Source organism: Argiope bruennichi, chromosome 9 (assembly GCF_947563725.1).
Source record: "Argiope bruennichi chromosome 9, qqArgBrue1.1, whole genome shotgun sequence".
NCBI classification, from domain to species: Eukaryota; Metazoa; Arthropoda; class Arachnida; order Araneae; family Araneidae; genus Argiope; species Argiope bruennichi.
In genome coordinates, this window is record NC_079159.1 from 117,881,219 (window position 1) to 117,905,329 (window position 24,111).

Below are 24,111 nucleotides of genomic sequence, written 5' to 3' on the forward strand. Positions count from 1 at the left end.
AAAGAATGACAAAATTTAATTAAGCATAGCAAATGACATTTTGGAAGCAATGTGTGAGGAGCGACAAAATACTATAATAAATAGACTCACTAAGAATGGCAATAATTAAGATAATAGATCAACAGAAAAATAATTTAATAAATTATAATCTATTTAAGTATAGTCACAATATCTCCTTTATGCTGAATAGTATTTACAAGAAGAGTTGATTAATTCATGTTTTCTTATTTGCAGATTCAACGGCTTAAAGCCCCACCCCCATAACAAAGCCTGCATTAAATATGAAAAGTCCCTATACTTTAAATATCAAAAATTATTTAACAGCAAAGAATTAGCACTACAGAATATATACTCACTTTCTGCGATAAATTTGACTGAGACAAGTTATTTACAATGAATGAAACTTTATCTTGCACTGAATCAGGAGGATTTACCAATTTCTCATCTTTTTCAGTAGCACCCAAGAGTGTATCAATGTTGGTTGCATTAGCAATAGAAGGCTGCAAGGCAGAAAAATTTATGAAAAATGTAAAATACATATTATATAATTATAACAAAACATAAAAATTAAGTTTCAAAATTAAAAAGTATAAAAGTTGATAAATATGCACTTATACATGATAGATGAAGGAATACTTATTAATAGTGTACTCAAAAATATATAAATAAAATTAAGAAAAAATAAATGAAAGCTTAAAATGGCAGTTAAAAATAATTAAATTATGAAGAAAACATTTGTAAAAAATACCAATACATATTGAATTTTCTAACATAATCAAATTTTCAACTAGCCTACGTTCTCAATTCATTTGCTTAATTTCTCATAATTAGAAAAACTTCCGAAATTTAAACCAAAATCTCAAAATTATCACACATTTATAGAGGAAACATCTATTAAACAGCACTACTAAATTAAATAAGAATAAATAAGTGTTTTCCAACCATGTAACAATTATTTGAAGATAAACTTTAAAAATTTCTCAGCTAGAATAATTTTGTGTTTCTTAAGTAATGGAAAAAATGACAAACAGAAAATACAAAGTATCTAAAAAAATATTAATATTGTATTTTACATCAACTTACTTTGCCAGTTATTTTAGGTGTTGCTGTTGTGATGGTGACAGTAGTTGTCGTGGTTGTCAATGGCATACTAGGAGCTTGAGTAATGTTAGGAAATGCAGATGTTGTATTTAATGCTTGTGAAACTGTAACAGGCCTATTCAGAGGTGGTTCTTGAGATCTGGCACCATATTCAATATACTAAAAAACATCAACAAATATACAGAAAAACTTAAATTATACAACAGACATAATACAATTTTGCAAATATTAAAATAAGCAGCTTTTATTAAAATTTTAAAAAATCCTTTTTTTTGTCAAATTGACCATTAACAGTAAAATTTAACATAATAGTTTGGAGCTTGATAGTAATAAATCAAGTGATTGCAGACGATTGCTGTAAAACAGTCTTTAATCCAGATTTATCAGCATAAAATTATCAAAAACTATACAAACATACACACATAAAGTACATATACCAGTAGTAACTTGTAACTTAGCATAAGTTTATATAAAATTATAATGTTTAGAAATACTGATTATGCATTTTGAAATAGCAAGATTCCATTGGTTTATCAAATGGTTAAAAGATGTACGCACTACAGTTGTATACAAAATTATTTCTTTCACACTAACATTTTGTTAGCCTATTTCAATTTTGTAATTCATATATCCAATACATGATATTAAATATGATAAATATTTTTCAGAATACTGTCATAAGATTTTTCTACTTTCCTACACTTTCTTCTTTTTGAAGAGTTTCCCCATTTCTAAGTTAATAAAATTCAGTGGAAGAACAAAGTCATTTGAATTGCAATATATCATTTAATATTACCACATTTTCATCATTATTCAGCTAGAAATTCCTTGTTTTTTGAAGTTGGTAAACATTACAAAATACTAAAATTTCAGAATAAAAAAGAAAGTATATACAGATAGCTACCTCAACTAAATTTTGTGGCAATTCATGAAAATTCGGCAGTGTAGTAAGATGCTGACAATATGCAGGGTAGTCTTTTAACCTGAAAATAGTATTTGATGATAATTCTTACTTGCAAAAAACAGTAATAAAAATAAGAGCTGCCAAAGCCACTTATATATATATATATATATAAAAGAAGATACATTATATATCTGTTAAAGTAAAATTAAAGCAAAATAAATATCAATAATGAGCAACAATAGCCAATAAAGTACATATACCCAATTTAGTACTATTAACATATCTTTTGTACAACTTCAATTTATATTTATTCAATTAATATTAACTCTGCTTTAATTCAGCAGTAATCAACAATAGTTAATGAATATTGTATAGTACAGGGCAAGCTATCAGAAGTGTCTACAGGTACCAAAACATACTCATGCATGCTAAATACCTCAATGTAAGCAAAAACCAGTGTGGTTTTGTATGCATGTTTCACATCTCCTCCTAAATAATAGGACTGAATTCAACTAAATTTTAATCTTCATTATATAAGATACGAGAAAGAATATTTCAGTTCTTTATAAATTACAAAAAATTATTTAATCATTTGATTAGTTAGAAATTATTTTAAAAAATGTATTTTTTTATTTGCCTATAACATCTAACACTTATTTTTTCTAAAAATGAGTCTTTTGATTTTTTTTTTTAATGTAGTGATTTAACCAGGCTTAAAATTAGGCCAATGTCAATCCCTTCAATGAAAACAATTTTTCTTATATTTAAACATATATGAAGAAAAAAAAAAAGTCCAGTGTAACAAATATTAATTTATGGAGAAAGTGACCAATTGGTGATCTTATAAAATTTCTTTGGTTCAGTAGTTATTCCAACTTCAATTAAAAACAGACAAGGATTCTAGATGATAAAATGATTTAAACAAAAGTAGATTTTACAGTGAAAATATTATGTACAAAAGAATATTAATTTCAAGCAATACCAAGTATATCAACAGGCTGTTCTAAAACCTCGGTCATGAATATATAACTGCAAATTATGTTTAATACCATAAAGTAAAAAAAAAAAAGTAACTTTATTATTAAAAAATAAATTTAGCTGATAAAAAAATTTGTTTCGCTGATTAAACTTATTTTTTGTTTTTGTTTCAAAAACATTTAAACCATCATGGTTTCCACATTAACTTGAAGATAAGACTTTTGAAAACATGTAATTGCTTCAACAGATCCATATAAATAATAATAATAATTAAAAAAAATTACCTTGTTTTAAATCTATCCATGGCTGTTACTCCAAAGAAGAACATTTTACTATTTGATGGCTTTTTAACAGACTCTAGCACATAACGCAAAGCCAAGCCAAGGCTGAGGTAGCTGGAAAAATAAATAAATACTAACAAGGAACATTTTACATCAAGTACTACAGTAAATTTACAAATACTTACTGTCATATCAAACAATGTAATTTTTTTAAATTTAAATTTACGATTTTTAATAGCCAACAATATTTCAAATTCCCAACATTCTGAACAACATTTACAATTTCATGGATTTTTGTAACTTTCATAATATTCCATTCTATATTTAGCATGCAAATTAAGAAACTAATTCAGATATTTTTGTTTTTTGAAAACGGACGTTGCACTTTTCTTCAGGTTTCCCTGCCCAAAGTGCAAAAAATATTTTGCGTTCTAACTGGATGTCTCATCAAAAAGCAGACTTTACATCAGAAAATGCACTAGGTACAACAAAGGAAATTATAATTTCAGCACCCTTCAGATAATAAGACAATGATATAGCAAGAATATGATGCAATACTTATAGACAAATACACAAGATAAAAATGTCCAGGAGATTTTTTGCTATAAAAATTGTGAATAGCTGAGCCAACTGCACAGTACCAAGGATACAATGTAAATCAAACCTTGATTGATGCACTTGTCTAGAAGTAATAAAAGAATAAGGGGGAACTACACTTGGAATTACTGAAATGATAGTCAAGAGCCATCATTGAATTGTTATTTACAGCGGATGGCTGGCCATCAATTGATTCATTATCTGAGAGAATGACTGCTGTAGACTAAAGGCAGTCAACCAAATTACTGGATGATAGGTATTTGACTAATGAAATGCATGCACTCCATTTTTTAATCATTTATGGTTGAGAAGGCGATGAAATAGTAATCAACTGAAAACCCTAATAAGTGCCTTCATTTTTTTTTTTAATCTTGCAGTTCGAGTGTGTCGAGATGAGCCATATTAATGACAATTACTTAAGGATAATCTGCAGTTTAAAAGTCCGAAGTCTTGTATTTTCAGCAATTTAACAGTATCAAGTCTTTATAGATACAATGACAAATTATTTTAATATTATTACATAAGTGTTGCAGTTTTTTGTATTATGAAATATTATAATAATGATGTTCGGAATAAAGTGAATGCAAATAGCACATTTAAATTGTATTCATTAAGGATTTCAATCACCTAATTTAGTGAAAAAGCAACTTTCTATAATTTTATATAGTCTAGAAGTTTACTCCTTAAATAAAATAGATTTTATTTCATCTATCAATGTATGCTTCATATACGTCTTAATCATAGTTGTCTGATGTAAAATGAACTTAATAATTAAGGTAAGAGGTAATTTTTAACATTAGTAAAAGGATATACAGTATTATGTGGAGTTTTTAGGTTTACCGTCGGCTAACTAAAAACAGGTCCTTTTATAAACATGTACAGTAATAATAACTTGTGCACACTCATTTAAATTTAACCCCATTTTAGTTTATATTTACATAGCATACAAGTAAAGGAATTGAAACACCACAAAATACTTAGAGTAAAATAGTCACTTATAAAACAGCAGCATTTTGGGACTTTTTTTTTTTTTTTGTGTGTAATTCTTCTAATCTTAAACTATATTTTTCACATATAAAACTAAGAAATATAATGCACCAAAAATCTTAAATGTTCCGAGATGTGCCATATTATATATATATATATATTATATATATATATATATATACAGGAAATAGAGAATAATATAAAAAGTTCATGTGGTATTAATTACAGGTGTAATTAAAATTGCATGAATTTTATTAGCTATAGTATGCATTAACAATAACAATAACTAATGAAATGTATCAGTTAGATATTTTAAAGAAAAAATAAAAAAATATTATAAAACTAAGCTAGGTATGCTATTTTGATCAGTTTACAACAGAAGTGCACACTTGCTTTTTTTTTATTGTATCAGTTTTATGTATAAAATGACAAAAGCATGCATTTTCTTCAACCATTTCAGTGTATCATGAATGGTTATTGTTACAATTCAAATTTGATTGTGCATTTTTAACTTCATGGAAATAAGATTTTAATCTTTAGTATTCAAATTCAATGTTCTGCTAACTAATAAAAATAATCCAAAAGGCTGAGTACTTCTAATTAAATATTACCTCACTAAATTTTGATCAACAATCCCTCCAAATAATTGTGCAGTTATCTGAAGTTCTTTATCAGGATACTGAGGAAAAAATCTATACTCTTCAAAGAGATTTTTTATCATACAGCTACAAACTTCCTAAAAAATAAAATAAAAAATGTATTAATAAAGCACTTTGATAATTCAACAACAATAATTTTATTTGGAATAGAAAATTAAGCAGCATCTCACCTTGGATATTAATTACACATTAAAATCATTCCAGTTTATATAAAGAGGGTACAATATTTGAGTTACTAAAAACACTAAAACATTTCTTCAATTACCTACAAAAAAAATTATTTAAAGAAGCAACTGAATGATTTAATTTCTCCAACAAGTCTTTCTTCCTTCCCCATGGTCTAAATACTTGATTTGTTAATTTCCTTCAATTTTTATTTATCAAAACTGTTTTCACTTCACACATTGCATTTATAAAAACAGAACTTACCATCTACAATAGATTAACATATTACATGAAAAAGAAAACTATTAAAAGATCATTAGTTAATTATAAGATTGTAAAACTTATTTAATTCTAAATGCATTGTATACAATTTATAATCATTACAGGATTAAAATTAATATACTAATTAATTTTAAATCTCCAGTTTCCATTCAAAGCAAAAACTATTTTGAAACAAATGAGAATATTTTATAATAGACATTTGAAACACTCAGTAAATATCAGAAATTAAGCTGCATTCTTCATAATGCAAAATTAATTTAAAAAAATAATTCCAAAAAACTAAAATAACCGTTATTCCAAGAATTAGAGAAGCACGAAGTTTCGTTTATATTCCCAACTTAAGTTTTAGTCTTTTTTTTATTCGAGTAATCTCATCTATCCTTTTACTCTTAGAAAATTAATATTTTAAGAACAAAGAAATTCAAATTCAATAAATAAAAAGCCTAGACTAAGTACAGATATAGTTTAATACAAAAATTTAGATTTCAATCAAACTTTCAAAGATATTTCACTTTACATTTTCCTTTTCTGTGGCTTATATTAAATGGAATTTGTCAGAGTAAAATAAACAAAAATTCCAACAAACCCGTTCTCTTTGAATTGGAGATTCTTTAAATCTTTTTAACATATCCAGAACTTCTTCAATAGGTAAAGAGGAATGTGGTGCATGATTATAGATTCTTTGAAAGTAGCTATTTGCTTCATCTTCAATTTCTTTTGATACAGGACCAGATGATTCAGTAAGAATTTGTCCAACATCTCCTGCAAAATTTATATCAATGAGCTACAAGTGCATTTCAGTAATCAAAATTTCAAAGGGAAATGCCTTTACTACCATCAATGTCTTTCTATAAATATTGAAATAGAACATAAGAAAATATAATATTTCTATAAAAATAATAATGCTACTATGAATAAGCTTAAAATACTGAATTGTACACAATAACATAAGATAATTTTATTGTATATGCAAATAGCTGTCCTTACCAAACTGGGTTGGTAGTTGTGGGGTACCTGAAGCCATAACGTTTGAAAATTGGCTTTGTGTTATTTGGCTACTTGTCGTACCACTTTTTATAGCAGGAGTTCCAACCGACAACATCTTTGCAGGCGATCCAGAAGATGGAATAGTAAAGCTCCCAAGAGACAATGGTGGAAATGCAGTGTTCCCTGTACTACTCTTAACATTATTTCCCAGATTAAGTCCAGATACAGATGAAGTAAGATTTACAAGTTGATCCAGTGGTGTATTAGGTGTATTAATGACAGCAGATGACAATACAGATTGCAACCCTTGTGATGTTTTCACTACACCAGGTGGAGGCAGTCGATTTTTGTTAAGAACTGTTGCACAATTTGCAACCATGGTAAGAATTTTTTCGGAAAGCTCCTGTGGTAATGACCTATTGAAGATAAATAAAAAATGAATAAACAATCTTTATAAAGATTCAACTTATCAAATAGAAAGAATGGCATGGAAAATCTTACGGAGCTAAAGAATGCAAAAATCCAAGCATTGTAGCAAGGGTTTCAGTTGGTAGAGCACTTTTAGGAAGATTTTCTTCTTTAATATTTCCACCCATTATCTGAGGAGATCGCCGGGTCAAAAAATTCACACATGATTCAACAAATGACTCCTGAAAATGACAGTGTTTAAACAATTTATATTCTCATATGAACATATGTGCAAAAAAAAAAAAAAAAAAACACTTAGTATAAAACATGCAGAAACAAGCTTGTTTCCTTTAATATATATTTTTATTAAGAAAGTCATAATTACCCCATGATCTCTCACTTTATCCGTCAACCATTTATCCAGTTTAAGGTATTCCCTTCGAGAGGCGAGACAAGCTAGGTCAATAACAAATAAAAATGGTGTTAAATTTAACAACATAGATAAAGCTTTCAAATCTTGTGCCACATCAAGAATTCTGGAAAGTCTGGTTTGGTCACCATCACCTCTAGCATACCAATCTGCCATTGCATGCATGATGATGTTGCGGATTGTAGCAGAATGATACTGGAATAAAAGGAGGATAATCAAACAAAAGAATTGATAGGCAAGTTATTTCAATATCACCAATTGAGAAAATATATTACAGAAAACTTCATGTTTATACAACTAAAAAACATTTATCACTTTAGTACATTGATTGACATCCATAAATAAAAATGTTATTCTATTATATTAAAAGAATTAGTACATCTCACGACAAACCTTACAAATTTGATAATTAATATGAAATTCTTAAACAACTGTCAATAATAGCAATTTGGAATACATAATTCGTAGTTCAGAATGTTTTCACGATTCTAACTTTCAATTCTTCATCATTTTAAGATAAAATATTAGCAAATAAAATACTCATGCATTCATATGCATTTATTAACAGCAATAAATACAATTAAAACTAACAAAAGCTGGTTGCAAACCATTTATTCAATATGAGGAAACAAATCGAAGAACTAAAAAGCTTCATTCTATGGAAATAAACAAATAGCAAATGATGCTCATATGTTCAATTAATATATCAGATTAACTTAAGCAGAATACTCATTTTTAAATATACAGTTAAATTTAAAACATACATGAATATTTAATAAACTGTCTATCTTTCTGTAACAAAGTGTGTGTGTGTATGTTTTTAATGTTCAACTCATTTACTCTAAAAGCGAAAATATATGTCATGATAATAAATATTTAGGCCAAATTATAAACTATTTCTTATGAATCATAAAATTGAGTTATATTTCATTCTAATGAATATAAGTAGTTATTCTTTAAAAGAAACTGTAAATGCTTAGATAAATGAATGAAAATTGTTTCCCTAAAATCAAAATCACACAACATCTGAAAAAAATAAAATATTGAATAGCATTCAAATGCTTAGAAAAAACAACCTGCCTTCAACAACCAATTATTTGTACATTATCTAGATATTTAAATAAATTACAAAAATCAAAGAACCAGTTCCTAAATCACAACTACTAAGCAGATGCAAATTTCTATTTAATATAGATCACAAAATAAAACATGACTTTAGTAACTGGACCAATGTTAACAATTTCCATCAATAATGAACTTTTATTTTGCAATTGTAGCTAACAGAATGTCCTATCATTATCATGAAATCATAGTTTAAAATATTTGATAGAATGTAAAATTGGTAGATATGCTTATATCAATATGATTTCCAAAGATGACTAATAAGATTAAATTAGTCATGACAACTGACTTTGGTGAATATTTCATCACATTAAAAGTTTTAAATGCATACTTGAACATTAAGGCATTAGTATACATTCTATGTACACTATAAAAGTAGCAAAACTGTCTTAATGATAAAAATTGTTTAAATACATTCAGTTGATGAGGTTGGGAGCTTTACCAAAATTTTATTCTATAATATCTCTCAATAAGAAGGGGGTAACCATCCTTGATGACACATTCAGGATAATAAGCATTCCCATATAATAATTGTCTTTTTATATAAGAAATCTGCACAAGGTTTGTGGCTAGGAAACTCTGTGGAAGGTTTTACATACACAGAGCATATAGTTACATAATATTCTTAGAAATAAAAGATACAGGAGGGCATACAAGTGCAAATGATCACGAGTTTTCATAGGAAACAAAAACTTGAAGACGAAAAAAAGAAGTGAACCATTCCTCCATTTAGAAGACTGGTTCTTTGATTTCATTACTTAAAAAATATCTCAATATATGTATACAATACCTGACTATGCCAAGCAAGATGAAAAACCATTGCAGAGTTAGGATGATTTCCAAGAAAAATTGGAATTAAATTTGACAATAGCTCCTTATGAAGGGGATTGATGGCTCGCTGGAAATTAGGAGGGGGGAAAAAAAAAGCATATATAAATAAAAAATATAACACTAAAACATACAATTTTAAAAGCTTTTCAATGATAGCAATTTCATTTCACCAACTATTTACCCAATTTTTAATCAATCTAAACAATAGTTAACAATGTCTTGTAAAAAAAAAAAAAAAAAAAAATCAAATTTATTTCAATACTTAATCAGCAATTGGACTTTCTCAAAGTTAAATCACTTTCATCAGATTTTTAGCTTTTGCTTAGAAATAAACACTTTTTAATATACAAGCACAATAACTTATAATTAAATACTATCAGGTAAAATAAAATTGTTACAATTTCTTTTATTATCTGGTTTAATTTCATCTTGGATTCTTTAGCATGCTTTTCTTTATTTAATGACTTCCCCTCCCCCTTCAGTTTGGACTCAAATTAGATTTTATTTCATTTTATTTTATTAAATTATATGTTTTATTAAATCACCTTCAAAATTAAATTGCTTAAAACTTGTCAGCAGAAATTTAACTAGATTTTTATTTTTAATTACAATCAGCCCCTTTTAAATGTGTCCTCATGTCATAAGACTAACCAAACAACTCGATTTGAATGTCTGATTAAATAGCTAAGAAAAATTCAATATAATATACTAAAATAGTATAAGTGGTTTATAATATTTTTCTTCTTTAAAAAAACATGGTTATTTTCAAGCCTGTTGGCATTCCAACAAGCAAATTAAAATCATTTTATTGCTATTACACGAAGAAAGTATTAAGCAAGAGATATCAAAAAACCATTTGGATTGCAGAATTTTAAAAATTATTATTCTTTTAAGTTAGAATATCTCTTATAATTGCTATTATCAACAAAGACATTTCATGTTCTTCTCACAACCAAACATATTTTGCCAAATTTAGAGTGGATCTCTAGGTTTAAAGTATTTGCAAGTATGTACCAAATGGCAAGTCTAAGAATGCAAATGCAAAGAATCATTGACTCTTAATTAGGATTGAGGTTATTAAAAGAGTACACAAGAATTCAAAAAATTTTTGACATAAAAATACATATATTTTGCTGAGCCTTGTGTATAGAACAAATACAGGAACAGTAACTAACAAGAAATAAACAGTTCTTAAATTTTATTACTTAATTTAAAAATGATTTAATATTTTAAAATATGGAAAATAATTTGAATAGATCCAAAACTTTTTAAAAAAAGCTAGGGTTTTTTTTTCTTACTTATTACTTTTAACATTATTATTTTCATATGTTGAGCAAAGTAGATAGATAAAGTAGTTGACAATTACAAAGTAGTTGATAGATAAATATTAATGCCGCCAAAGATGACCAATACATATATATTCTAATATTAGATATATAAATTATTGAAGATAAAAAATACTTACTGAAGTTTGAATGAGACCTAAAATGAGAAGATCAGGACAATGTGCCAGAGGAAATTTAAACAATTCATCTTTAAAAAAAGGTGTTTCTGATAAGCATAACAAAGTTTCTATGAGGTCAAGTGATTTCCTAAATAATAATTAAAAAATAACATAAATATCTGAAGAATAAGAAAATATCCAAGCAGTATAACCAGATTTATAATTCAAATAGTAATATTTTCAATTTTTAAATATTTTTCTATTTGTTTACAAATATAAATTGGAGTTATGCACTTATGACCTCTTTTTGTCCACTGATTGGGTGAAAAATTTGATAATCGCCTTCAATTTTAGTTAAGACAAGACCATGTATCAAATTTCATTCCACCTGCATGTTTATATTTGTGAATGTTCTCGTTCACAAACAATTCACTGTAAAAGAATTTGACCTAAATTTTGATGAAGTTATAAGACAAGAGAAAATACCATAGACTAAATTTCAATCAAACAAGTCTTGGCATTTCAATTTTTTTTTGCACTGACTAATAAGCTACAAATGAATAAATTTCCTGCCACTGGATTTTGCTCAAAATGAAACATGCCTGCCATTTTAATGGGGGGGAAAAATCCCACATTTCACTTATCAAGACATTATCTACATTTCATTCATTTGAAATAATTATATTATGATAAATCAATTAAGATTTATCGATGTTGAAGTCTTTGACAATTATGATATTTTTCTCTTAGAAATGAAGAGAAAATAAAAATTATCAATTTACCAATTTGAAATGCTTTTGTTATCATCTTCAGGAGGAGCTTTTAAGGCATCTGTTAAAACAGGACGGTGGGGATAATCTGTTAGGCATACTATGTCACAACAATTGAGAACTTGCTGAAAAAATGAGAACTGAAAAAAAATTTAAAAAAAATGAAATTATGCAATATTTAAACGAACAATTAAGTATATTTGAAAATTTTTAAACAATTATTCTAAAACGAATTTTAATACTCCTTGGAGCATTTATTAGATTACTCCAGCTAAATCTTGGGTAGAATCCAACTCCCACTGTTTAAAGTTAAGAAGGATTTTTGCTTCAAATCTGTATAATTAGTTCATAGGAGAAATAAGAAATAGGAATTGCATTATCATGAAAATTAGAAAATAAATAAATCAGACAGTTATGATTTTAATAATATTACAATGGCATTAACTGAATTTTATTAGAATAGTTGACACACACAATGATTAAAACTGATGCAAGAATTAAAGAGTGTTTAAAACACTTTGTCAATGGAATCATTATCTAGTTATACACAAAGAGATTTAATCAAATTTAAATGCAATCAGTATTCCCAGCAAGCTAGTTGGTCACCAAAGATAGCTAGTGGCAATAAAAACATTACAAGTAGAAATGCACTTTAATTTGCATAAATTATATAACATATGAGCATTTTTTTTCAAAGAAAATTTCTCAAATGAATATGGTTACATACAATATTAAATAATCAACTTAAATTACACATTTACAATGACAATTACACAAGAATTTTAGTACATGTTATTTTAAAATCTTCTGAAACAAAGAAAAATATTTAGAGACTTTATAATGGAATACCTGGCCTTCAGAGTTTCTCCAACGTCTATACATTCTATCCATGGGAAAAGTTTCTTGACTTAAGCCCAGAATGAGACCTTGCCATAGAAGTTTCAAACCCTTTCGGTCTTTCAGAAGAAAATCAGGATTATCAAGATCATGAACAATTTCTTTCCAATCTAATGATGGTGCCTAAATGGAGAGTTGTGATTATGCATATTAGATTTTCAGGCTATTTTATTATAGTCAGATTTTGAATAAATTGCTTTCAAACAATTTTAAAAACAAATAAAGAAAAAAAAGGAAAAAAAAGCATACCAAATCACGAACAGCTTGGACAAAAACTTCCACATTCCATGTGGCTTGCTGATTAACCTCAGATTTTTCTTTTTCTCCACCCCACATCACCATATTACTATTCATATTCTAAAATAAAAGCATCGGTAACAGTTACAAATTATATTTCATGTATCAATACGAGTTTAATAAAAAAATTTTATATTGTTAAAATATTGTGCTTAACTATTTAATAACTGCAAAATTCCATATTAAAATGGAACCAGGATTGAGCAATAATCACAAGTTTGATAATTTCTCAGTAACTTGTCTATATTGTATATAAGTATATACATTTTATTAGGACTTTCAATCAACTCATGCTGTTTACATTGCTGTGTTAGATTATTTCTTGCACCTCACTATTCATTTTTAAAAACAAATAAAATAAAAATTAATTAAATCTTTGAAAATAAAATCAGTGATTAACTTTTTCCTTAATACAAACAGATATATCCATATGAATGGTGCAATTCCTTATTTATAATCCATGTATTATCCATCTAAATCAAAATTTTTTGACATATTATAACAATTTATTACAAATGAAACTATTAATTATTCTGAAAGTAAAATAAATGAATTTAAAATCCAATCTACGCAACCACTTTGGGATGGATGCAAGAGGAAAAAAAGTGCTTCCACAGGACAAGACCAAACAAATGCTGTTAGTCCATACAAATCAGGGCATTTATTACCCATCACTAAGTCAATACTCAATAGATTGTGTAAAAATAATATACATAAATCGCAAAAAGTATTCATCAGTAAATAGTTGTTTATATTTACAAAAACCTATTGATTCACAAAAATGTGTCCCATTCCAATCTGACCTCCGAGAGAGAGAAATACCAATATACTTCAGACTAATCTGGCTAAGATTAGTCTGAAGTATATTGGTATGTCACCCCCCATCACTTCTATTGGTATGCCAAATAAGAAAAGCCAGGAATTTAGTTTCATTATGAGTATTTCCCATTAATTTTATCTCGAGATGTATGCCTTAGTTATATCAATCATAAATATACTTTCCAATATTCATGATTCAATTTTCAGGAACACAGTTCCCATTAATCTGTTTAATGTTTTGATATTTTAAAAAGACTTTCTGATGCATATGGCACTCTTATTGAAAGAATAAGAAATTCAGACACTCTTTAGCTACACTGTTGCCGAGTGTTCCTTGCTTTTGCCAGAAATAAAAAGCAATGCAATTTCTTTTCACATAAATCCAAAAGATTCAAAATCTCTACTCCTTACTTTTCATATAAAAAAAGGGAGAGGGGGAGCTTAAGTTAATATGAGTTTCACTCTATTTTATTTTGCTAAACACATAACATTATTTTGTTGTCCTAAGTCCTCATTCCCTAGCAAGAAAACATTTTTAATTTTCTCTCACTTTGTAAATTGCTTTAATTTTTAAAAATTATGCCGATATGAAACTTTTCTTTTCAATACAACAAATTGATTTTATAACTTTGTCCCGTGATGTACGTCCCACCTGACCCATTCCGTTTACACCACAGCTTTGAATAAAGATTTATATCAACACAATTACCTGAAGTGGCATAGCATCTGTCAGTCCAGTATGAGATCGGGCCATCATTGAAAGAACTCTGGCAACCAGAGATGGCTTTATTTCTCTTAGTCCAATTTGTGCCATGTTATTTTTACATTCTTCAACACTAAAAAGTTTAAATTACTAAAATTAGAATTAAAACTCATAATAAATAAAAACCACTAAAGTAGGAATATATAAGAATAAAATCATTTAGTTATATAAATATATACCTTGCAGTGAAGTTATAACCCATTTCCTGTATGACCTCTACTAGAGAATCATCAGACTGAAAGAGAAGAGTCTATATAAATATCAAAGTGTTCAGAAGGTAATAATGGAGGTTCAGAATAGAAATTAAAAACAAGGAATTCAACCAAAGTAAAAAATATAAGAAATTTAACTGTTTAAAATTTTTATTACTATATATATATGTACAACATCTTAAGAATGAAAATCAACCTAGATATGATAGTTTGAAACTTACTGATTTTGGTACGTTCCCAATATTCTCCATCATGGGATCTAAATTATCCACACGTAAATAAGGCAGTAAAGGTACTTTGTCAGCAAAATCTAAAAAAGAGAACAAAGAAACACTGTAAAATCAAATTAATAACATACAAAAATGAGATTAAAACCTTATTTCAATTTTAAAATACATCAAACTTTATTATAAACACACATATAAGGGTCATTTTCAAAATTCGGTGCCATTTGTTGTCCATGTGAAACACATTTTTTTTACAAGATGTTATAAAGTTTAAATGATTTTTCTTTTTACCATGCTTTTTAGCAGGCAATTTCCAGTGGAGAAACAATAAAATTAAAATAATTCATCTGATTATTTATTTTTTTTTTCTAATAAAGAAGTTGTGAGGAAACAAAAATTCAGCTGTCCAAATCTTTCTCAAAATGTTTTTTGCTGCATTACTTTCCAAAAATTAAAATTTTTATTCTGACATATTTTTTTATTGTGAAATATACTTTTAATTATGTTATAAAGAAGGTTTTAATAACCTTTTAAGAAGAATAGATGATTTTTACCAATTAAATACAGCTGTCCAAACATTGTCATGTCTGTTACCATACAATATTTTCAACATTTTAAGCAACAAGATTGAAATTTTGAAATGACAACACTTGTATACCAGTGAAACATGTTCTAATAAAGAAATGCAAGCAGCCATCTTGAATGTTTGATTGAAGAAGCTGAAGCCTTTTTGTGTTAAGTATTTTTATTGCATGTCATGTCTGTTACCTTAATATTTTGTATAAAATATATTTATTTATTAATTTATTCAACTGATTAATTTAGATTTTTAATTTTAATTAAAATTTATTTACATGTTTTTATGGAATTATTTAGTTTCCTTAATTTTTGTACTTTGAAATGTCATGTCTGTTACTCTATATAGTAACAGACATGACAATCTTGGTAACAGACTTGACATGTTTCAAGATTTGAAATATGGTTCAATTTTTGGGTTTGTTTTGTTTAAATTTATTTGATATTTTAGGAAGAATTTTTTAAGGGGGGGGGGGAATAAATGTAAGTTCTTACTTTTTAAAAGCGCATGTTTGTTTTTCATTTTTTCTCTTATCTTCTTTGTTTTTTATTATCACATTGTATTTACTTAATTGATTAATGTTTGCAATGTTATCAAATCATTTGCTTTATTAAACTTTATTTCTGAAAATTACGTGTGCAAACATGCTACAGAAGTGCAGGCATTTCATTTCGGGGGATCGAGAAAGCAGGCAACTCTGCATAATGGCGTTTTATATCTAAGAAACCAGCATGAATCAATTTCGTTCTGCACAATTTCCGAATGTTATGACCATGGTCCTGCAGCAATTTGGGCTCACCTTCAGCCAATATTCAACGAGCTTAAGAGAATTTCCCCTGAAGTTGAAATTATCCACTTTTTTTTCTGATGGCCCTACCATGCAATATCGGCAGAAGAAAAATTTCTTCCTTTTGAATGAGCATATAGCAAATAATGGTTATAAGTATGGATCATGGTATTTTTTTGAGGCTGGTCACAGCAAGGGTGCTGCTGATGGAATAGGGGTAGCCATTAAGAGAGCTGCTGACAAAATAGTTGCACAGGGGACAGATATACCCGATGCAAAAACTCTGTTTAATGTTTTAATAAATAAAACAAACATTCAGCTTCATTATATCTGTGAAACAGATGTAGAAATGTTTAAAAAAATAATTCCATCTGATATTCTGGTTTTAAAAGGAATGATGAGCATACATCAATTTTTTTCTTTTGGGAATGACTCAATGTTTTTTAGGGATTTAAGCTGTTTCTGCAGACAGAAAAATGTCTGTGACTGTTTTACAGTTAATGTATTTGCATTAAAAGAAAATGAACAAGAAAGCACAGCCATGACAATAAATAACACAGAAAATAATTGTAAATCTTTTTCTTCTCTTTTATCCAACAATTTTCAACAAGATATTCAAGAAGGAAGCTTTGTACTTGTAAAATTGGAGGGTAAATGATCGATAAAATATTTCGTTTCAGAAATAATCGACATCCAGGACAACAATTTTATAGTTAAGTATTTAAAAAAAGTCAGGAATCATGCAAAGTTCTTTTGAGAGGATGATAAAGAATATAATATTGAAGCAGAGGATATTGTAATGAAACTTCCAAATCCAAATCTAACTGGATGCTCTTTTCGTCAATTATAATATTTGATGTGGATCTCTCCAAATATGATGTTGAATAAATAGCATTGTAACTCAAGAAAATACTAAAAAATAAAATGTGTACACATGTTCCAATTCTGTACCTGTGAATTTCAAATAATATATACATATATATATATATATATATATATTATTTTATAGTAAAAAGTTATGTACTGAAAGAGAAACACATTTTAGCTTAATTCTATCTTTCAAGCTTTACATCAAAATTTGGCTCCTGAATTTATGTCATGTCTGTTACTCAGTGTCATGTCTGTTACTCAGTGTCATGTCTGTTACTTTGTGTCATGTCTGTTACTTTGTGTCATGTCTGTTACCATTTCAAAATTTTCCTTAAAAAGTTCAAATTGACATAATATTGCTACAATTAGAGTTACATATTAATTGACTCTGCCTAGTATATATAAGAATGACAGACATTTTGCATTAATTGTTTTTTATAGTATTTTATATTAAAAAAATCCTTGTAAGAATTCTATATTAGAGACATGACAAACGAAAGTATAAAAATACCATAAGAAATATTTTTTTATTCGAAAGTTTTTATTATATGGGTAAAATGACTCTATACTTATATTAAATATAGCTTTACATTATTGTACACTGAACTTAAATACTAAAATTACAAGAAAAATGTCCGGTAACAGACATGACAATTTTCATCATATCTGACCAAAAAAACATCAATTAAAAATATATAAAAGAAAAAAACGTATCAAAAATATTCAAGTAATATACAGAAATAATGTCTGTTTAATAATATTTAAAAAAATGTACTAATTAAATTTTTTTTTATTTTTGTCTTTTCAATTTCCAAATGGCACCGAATTTTGAAAATGACCCATAATACATACATTTAAAACCAATAAACTAGGCAAGTTCAAACCATATGAACTTAAGCATAACAATGAAAGTTGTATACTTGGTCCACTAAAAACAGAATATTAATAGATTTCTCATTATATTTACTAATGCAAAAATTTCAGTTAAAAAAAAAATGTTTAAAGCCTTTCAGGTAAGTTAATAATAAATTCAATAAAATACCTAGACTCAGTCGCTTATTCAATTTCTCCTTGCTTTCTGATGATATACCTAAATCTTTGTTTCCACAGTTTAGCTGATGAAGCAACAAATGTACAATTACAGGAGGTAAGTCAAAAGAATCTTCAAGGCTTGACAGATCTAGAAATAAATCAAAGTTTTATAGATAAATAATGAATACGAACAATAAACATAAAAAAGAACAGACAAAATTAAGATTATTATAAAGAAGATACATACCTTGGTCACAAATATTCCTAATAAAATCGGGAAGTTTTAGTTTCAAAAAATTCACAGAATGGTTAATGTGGTCAGGAATTGAAGAATGCAAAAGAGCTAATCCAAATGAAATTTCTTGAACAGAAGATAACTTGAGAACTTTACTCAATTGGGATAAAAGAGAGGACGATGGTCTTAAACTCTGAAATATGATTGAATTATATATACCAAGTTAACACAGAAAGATTGATGAGAGCAATGGTGCAAATTGCATATAAATTTATTATTTATAGTGATAACAGATTAAAAATTAATAGAAATGTTATAAAATATTACATTACAAACATTCATTACAAGACAAAAATGAATTTATTAGAATTTTAAAAAATCTACACAAATTTTTTATTCACAACTTACTAAAAGAATAAATTGTATCATATTTCTGCACTGATATATAGTTAAATATTTGAAAATAGTTTTATTTTTTTGGTCAAAATTACTGCACTGTCATTTTCTGTTACAATATGTGTAAATGAGTTAAGAACTAATTTTTAAAGTTTGTGCTGCTAAATTTCAACCTTATTATTTAATATCACGAGTCTTTGCAAGGAAAGAAAAGAAATTCCCCCTGTGTTAGGAGTTTCCAAAAACTACAATAGCACCAACACAAATAAGATTTTTTTTTTTTTTTTTTAAAGAACAAACAGAAGTCACTACTTCAAATTGGAAAAAATATTAAATTTCAGCCAACCAGTTGGCATAATAAATAGAACTATTGCTACATTCTAGATGGCATGACAGATAGTGGCAGTTAATATTTATTATTTAAAAAACTTTCCATTCCAATAAAATCCAGAAACAAATTACTTGCATTATGCAAGGAGAATTTGAATCAGCTTCTAGTCACATCTGCATTAATTGTACTTTTAATGCTGTTTAAATATTCTCCCAAGTGACATTTAAGATTAAATATATTCTAAAAACTGGGCAAATATGAAAAGTGCGAGTAATGAAAATTTAACGGAAACCAGCGAGGTATATCCCAAAATATGTAAAAGCACAATTTTTTCATCAATATTTCTGAAACATTTTTTCAAATTAACATCAAGATTTTATTTCAATTTATTTAAAACAACTTTAGCCAATTTTCAGAATAGTTTTCAAATTTCCCCAAATTTAGAAAAGATCAAACACCAAGCACATTAATATACACATACCATTCATTTGTACCATAATAGTAAGAATGCACATCTAACAGATGCAAAACAATCTAGACTCCATAAAAGTTATATGAAAAGAGAAAGCATATCACATTGTCCTAGTGTACAGACAGTAACGTAAAAAAAAAAAAAGATATAACAAACACCTGTCGAGTACATGAAAAAAGTAAATCCAAATTGCACATTTTTACCAAATATGGCTAAATTGTAGCAACAACACATAACTTAATGGGGAGGGAGGGATTTGTTGGAATAAATTCCAAAGTAATTTCTCATGTAAAACTGAATTATCCTCAAGGACAGATCAAGATTTAATAGGAAAAGTTGATAGTCATAAAGCAAATAGATGAATGCATACTTACAAGAAATATTATAATTTTAATCACAAAAAAAATATTAAATTTCATTAGGAAATACTATTTTGAATAAATATTCATTGTGAAATAATAACTAGCATCTATGAAACGATACAACTAAAATATTTTCTTTGATTTTAAATTAAATATTACCAAGGAAAAAAAATTAGGAAGATTATATATATGATAGTATATATTGTCATTATATTTAATATTTACAAGTTGCAATCCTATATTACATATACATATATATTACTATAACTAATACTGTGAATAAGGCTTAATTAAATTTATTTATTATAATTTTCATTTAAAATAAAAAATTGCAGAAAAATTAAAATGAAAAATATTTTGTTCAACTCATAAATATAAATATACCTTTTGTTGTTGTAGAGGGCAGTCTATTGCATAACAAAACGTTGATACAAAATTTGGTTTATGTAAAATAGACGCACACTCCTGTATTAAAAGTTGAGTCTAAAGAATAGAAAATTTTAAAAATTAATATTTTCCAAGAATTAAACTGAAGTCAATAGAAAAAAAAAAGAATTAAAATTTTCAGATGTAAAAAATGACATTACATAATGCAAAATATACAGTGATAAATATGATACCTGATGGAAATCTTTACCGCTACTTTTACCATCACCACTGAAATCCACATGAGAAAATAGACAGCGCAGGAGGTGCCGCTCAGCCTCTAACCCGTGACAGGTTACAAGCTAAAAAAGAAATAAACATGTTATTTTAGCATAAAAGAATCAGCAGAATGAAATATAACCAATAAATTATGAATGAAATAATTAATCCAAAATGATAATCAATTCTCAATTACAATCAACATTGAAAATTTAAATCTTAGAAACTCTTCTAATTAGAAATCATAGAATTGCTGAAAAAATATGGGATCAATTTAGATTTTTTAATTCAATTTTTAATATTTTTTTATTTATGTATATTTATTATAAGAATTTGGATTGTTAATACATGCAGAATCCAAATTTTCATAATCGCTGCAGTCTAAAACATACAAATTTGATAATATAAGTCAATGGAACAAAAAATCATCACTTCAGATTAAGCTTTTTTAACTGCATACAAACATATGCCTTACTCCCAAAACAAAAACTATAAGTGAATCAATTTATTTTCACACTGCATTCAATTATAAAATTTGTACGTTATTAGGAAAAGGCAATTAAACCTAAATATAATAGACTTTAAAATCTTTAATTTTATACAAGAGAAAAAAAATTCAAAAGTGATATTTGTTTAAGTTATTTTGATAAAGCATATAAGAAATATTTTATTAAAAGTAAAATAATAAAAAATAACAAAATATAAAATGAATATTAACAAACTATCAATAAATTAGACATCTTAACCATTAAGCTGGTTTGTCAAGATTCATAATGAATAAAAACTTCACTTGCATTTTTTTATATCTCTTATAAAGATTTTTTTTATACTTTAAATTTTGATACAAATACATAATTTTTTTAAAACTCTCCAATTAATTATGCTATGCATTTCTCTAATTTTCCGTCTATATATTTATACATCTAATTATGTTACAAGACAGAAAAAAACAGCCGCTATTACTTGATTCTGAAGTTAAAAACCTTTATTGTAAAAACAAGAATATTTTAATAAAACAATTACTAAAACTTACACAATACAGACAAAAAAAGCCATATCCATTATAATTCAAAAATAGAAAAAAGCTAGAATGAAATATATTGATGATAAATATGATATATTATATATATATACATATATATTAAATTGACTTCAAAAAGAAAAAACTGTATAGGAAAGAAGCATCATGAAAAGAATCTTAACATGATGTAAAAATTATTTTCGGTGTCACAATATTTTCAGAAGTTGTAGAGGTGTTGAATTTTGCTTATTTTTAATTGAAATACTAATCAAAATATTTAAAAAATCACTTTGATGATGATAGGGGATGACGATTGATAATATTAAATAATCACATAAATTTTTAACAAATGTAATGAAGACTATTCCTGTTTTATCACATACGATTCTACTTTAAATTTAATCCCCCTCCCCCGTTTCTTGTGCAATTGTTTGAACATAAGAATTAATCAGTTTCTTCATCTGATTATCGTTGTTCTTTGTGTATATATATATATATATGGCAGGAATATCAGATATTTTCAAGATTCTGAGCATTCAAATAATTTTGAAAAATTCTTTTCAAAACTCAAATGCAATACAAAATATTGATAATTTGGCACTAAATGTGATAATGTAAGAAACTAGAATGAACCTCTATCAATGCGAAATGAACTCTTCCTAAAGTAACCTTTTCTTTAGCAACCACCATAAACATAGACATTTAATGGGAAGTATTCCCCCCCCCCTCCCCGATGGACACATAGACAGAAGCACACACTCATCTTTAGTATAAGCATAGATTTACAATACAGAAATTTATATTACGTCAATATTTTCTTTAAATTTAACAAAAGGTAATTAATACACTTCTTTTGTGCATAACCCAGCAATACTTAATTTTTATTTACTTCTTTTATTTAATTCTGGCCTCATTATTTAAATGTAGTGTTGGCTAGCAAAATTTCGATTCAACCATAATGAAGTGACAGTTTGTTTCACAAGCATCAGTTGTCTTCAAATAATTCAATTTGCAAAGAAAAAATGTTGTATAGTGGAACTGATCACTTATTTAGTCAAAATTTATAAATCTTGCAAATTAAAAGCAATTTTACGTAAATTAAAAGCTTCTGTTCTAGAAGTGAGCATAAACTTACTTTGATATATTTTATTTAACTTCTAAAAATTTGAGAAATGTCAGCAACATTTTGGTTTTCATTCTTGTCTCTCTCTCTTTCTGTATACATAGAGACACACTAGTCATTTTAGGCAACAAAGCTACCGATATTAAAGATAGATAAGAAGATAGCTAAGATAAAGCTGCTTAATCAGCTGCAGATACTGGTTATAATTGAATTCAGATAAATCATTTAAATATGACTTCATGTCAAACTACATCAAACTCTTTGACATCAAAGTCATGTTATTTCAATGTTACGCATTGCTTAAATTCAATTTATTATGTACATCAATCATTCTTTTGGGTCAAATATTTATGTATATTATGACATGGGACTATATTTTAAATTTTATTGTATTATAATTTTTCCCCCTCCCATCTCATAAACTACATAGATATTAAATAGAATTCGTCTTAGCTTTCAAAAATGAAAAGTCAAGCACTGAAATATTTGATGAAACAATGAAAAAAATTTGAAATTTAGGATAGCAATGCAATTTGCTTTCAGAAATCACGTTAAAATTTGTCAAAATTCAGCAAAAATTTACATGACTATCACACTGAAACAATTTAAAGCACATTTTAAAATCTTGAAATAGTGTAAAATTTATTTTTGTACAATATTTTTGGAAATTATCATGGAAAAAATACCAAAACTCAACTTAATTTTCAATTAATTCAAAAAAATAGCTCTAAATAGAGATGTATGAAATTTAGGTCCTGTAGATCAAATGGTTCTAGCCTGTAGAGTGCCGACACACACACTCATGCATCTTTATTTATATATATATATATATATATTTACAAAAACATCAAGCCACAATATTTAATTATTAAAAAGGACGTAAAAATGATTAATAGCTCAATCTGAATAAATTGCAATTATGTTTAACTCTTACAAAATTTTAAATTGAATTTTCTGAGATAGGAAGGAGAGAAGTTTTTTTTTTGGGGGGGGGGGGGACAAAAAAAGAGAGGCAAATAAATAAATTAAATTTATTCAGAATATTAATTGAATTTACAAAATATTAATCATTGGCATTTAAAAATAATTCTCTTTAAAT

The 24,111-nt window shown here is 26.9% G+C and overlaps 1 protein-coding gene across 3 annotated transcripts in view; it reads right to left on the reverse strand.

The window, feature by feature from the left end:
* Positions 1-24,111, reverse strand: part of LOC129985353 (CCR4-NOT transcription complex subunit 1-like) — a 45,270-nt gene that overhangs the window by 19,496 nt on the left and 1,663 nt on the right. For all 3 annotated transcript variants that reach the window (XM_056095354.1, XM_056095355.1, XM_056095353.1), the window contains exons 2-22: positions 20,844-20,951; positions 20,608-20,706; positions 18,675-18,855; positions 18,438-18,575; positions 15,156-15,244; positions 14,902-14,957; positions 14,669-14,795; positions 13,093-13,200; positions 12,796-12,966; positions 11,959-12,086; positions 11,198-11,324; positions 9,692-9,799; positions 7,735-7,974; positions 7,443-7,591; positions 6,942-7,357; positions 6,541-6,716; positions 5,460-5,584; positions 3,268-3,378; positions 2,006-2,084; positions 1,084-1,260; positions 357-500 (exon numbers count right to left, since the gene is read on the reverse strand). In XM_056095354.1, the coding sequence (XP_055951329.1) occupies positions 357-500; positions 1,084-1,260; positions 2,006-2,084; positions 3,268-3,378; positions 5,460-5,584; positions 6,541-6,716; positions 6,942-7,357; positions 7,443-7,591; positions 7,735-7,974; positions 9,692-9,799; positions 11,198-11,324; positions 11,959-12,086; positions 12,796-12,966; positions 13,093-13,200; positions 14,669-14,795; positions 14,902-14,957; positions 15,156-15,244; positions 18,438-18,575; positions 18,675-18,855; positions 20,608-20,706; positions 20,844-20,951 (3,057 nt within the window). The remainder of the gene's footprint in view (positions 1-356; positions 501-1,083; positions 1,261-2,005; positions 2,085-3,267; positions 3,379-5,459; positions 5,585-6,540; positions 6,717-6,941; positions 7,358-7,442; positions 7,592-7,734; positions 7,975-9,691; positions 9,800-11,197; positions 11,325-11,958; positions 12,087-12,795; positions 12,967-13,092; positions 13,201-14,668; positions 14,796-14,901; positions 14,958-15,155; positions 15,245-18,437; positions 18,576-18,674; positions 18,856-20,607; positions 20,707-20,843; positions 20,952-24,111) is intronic.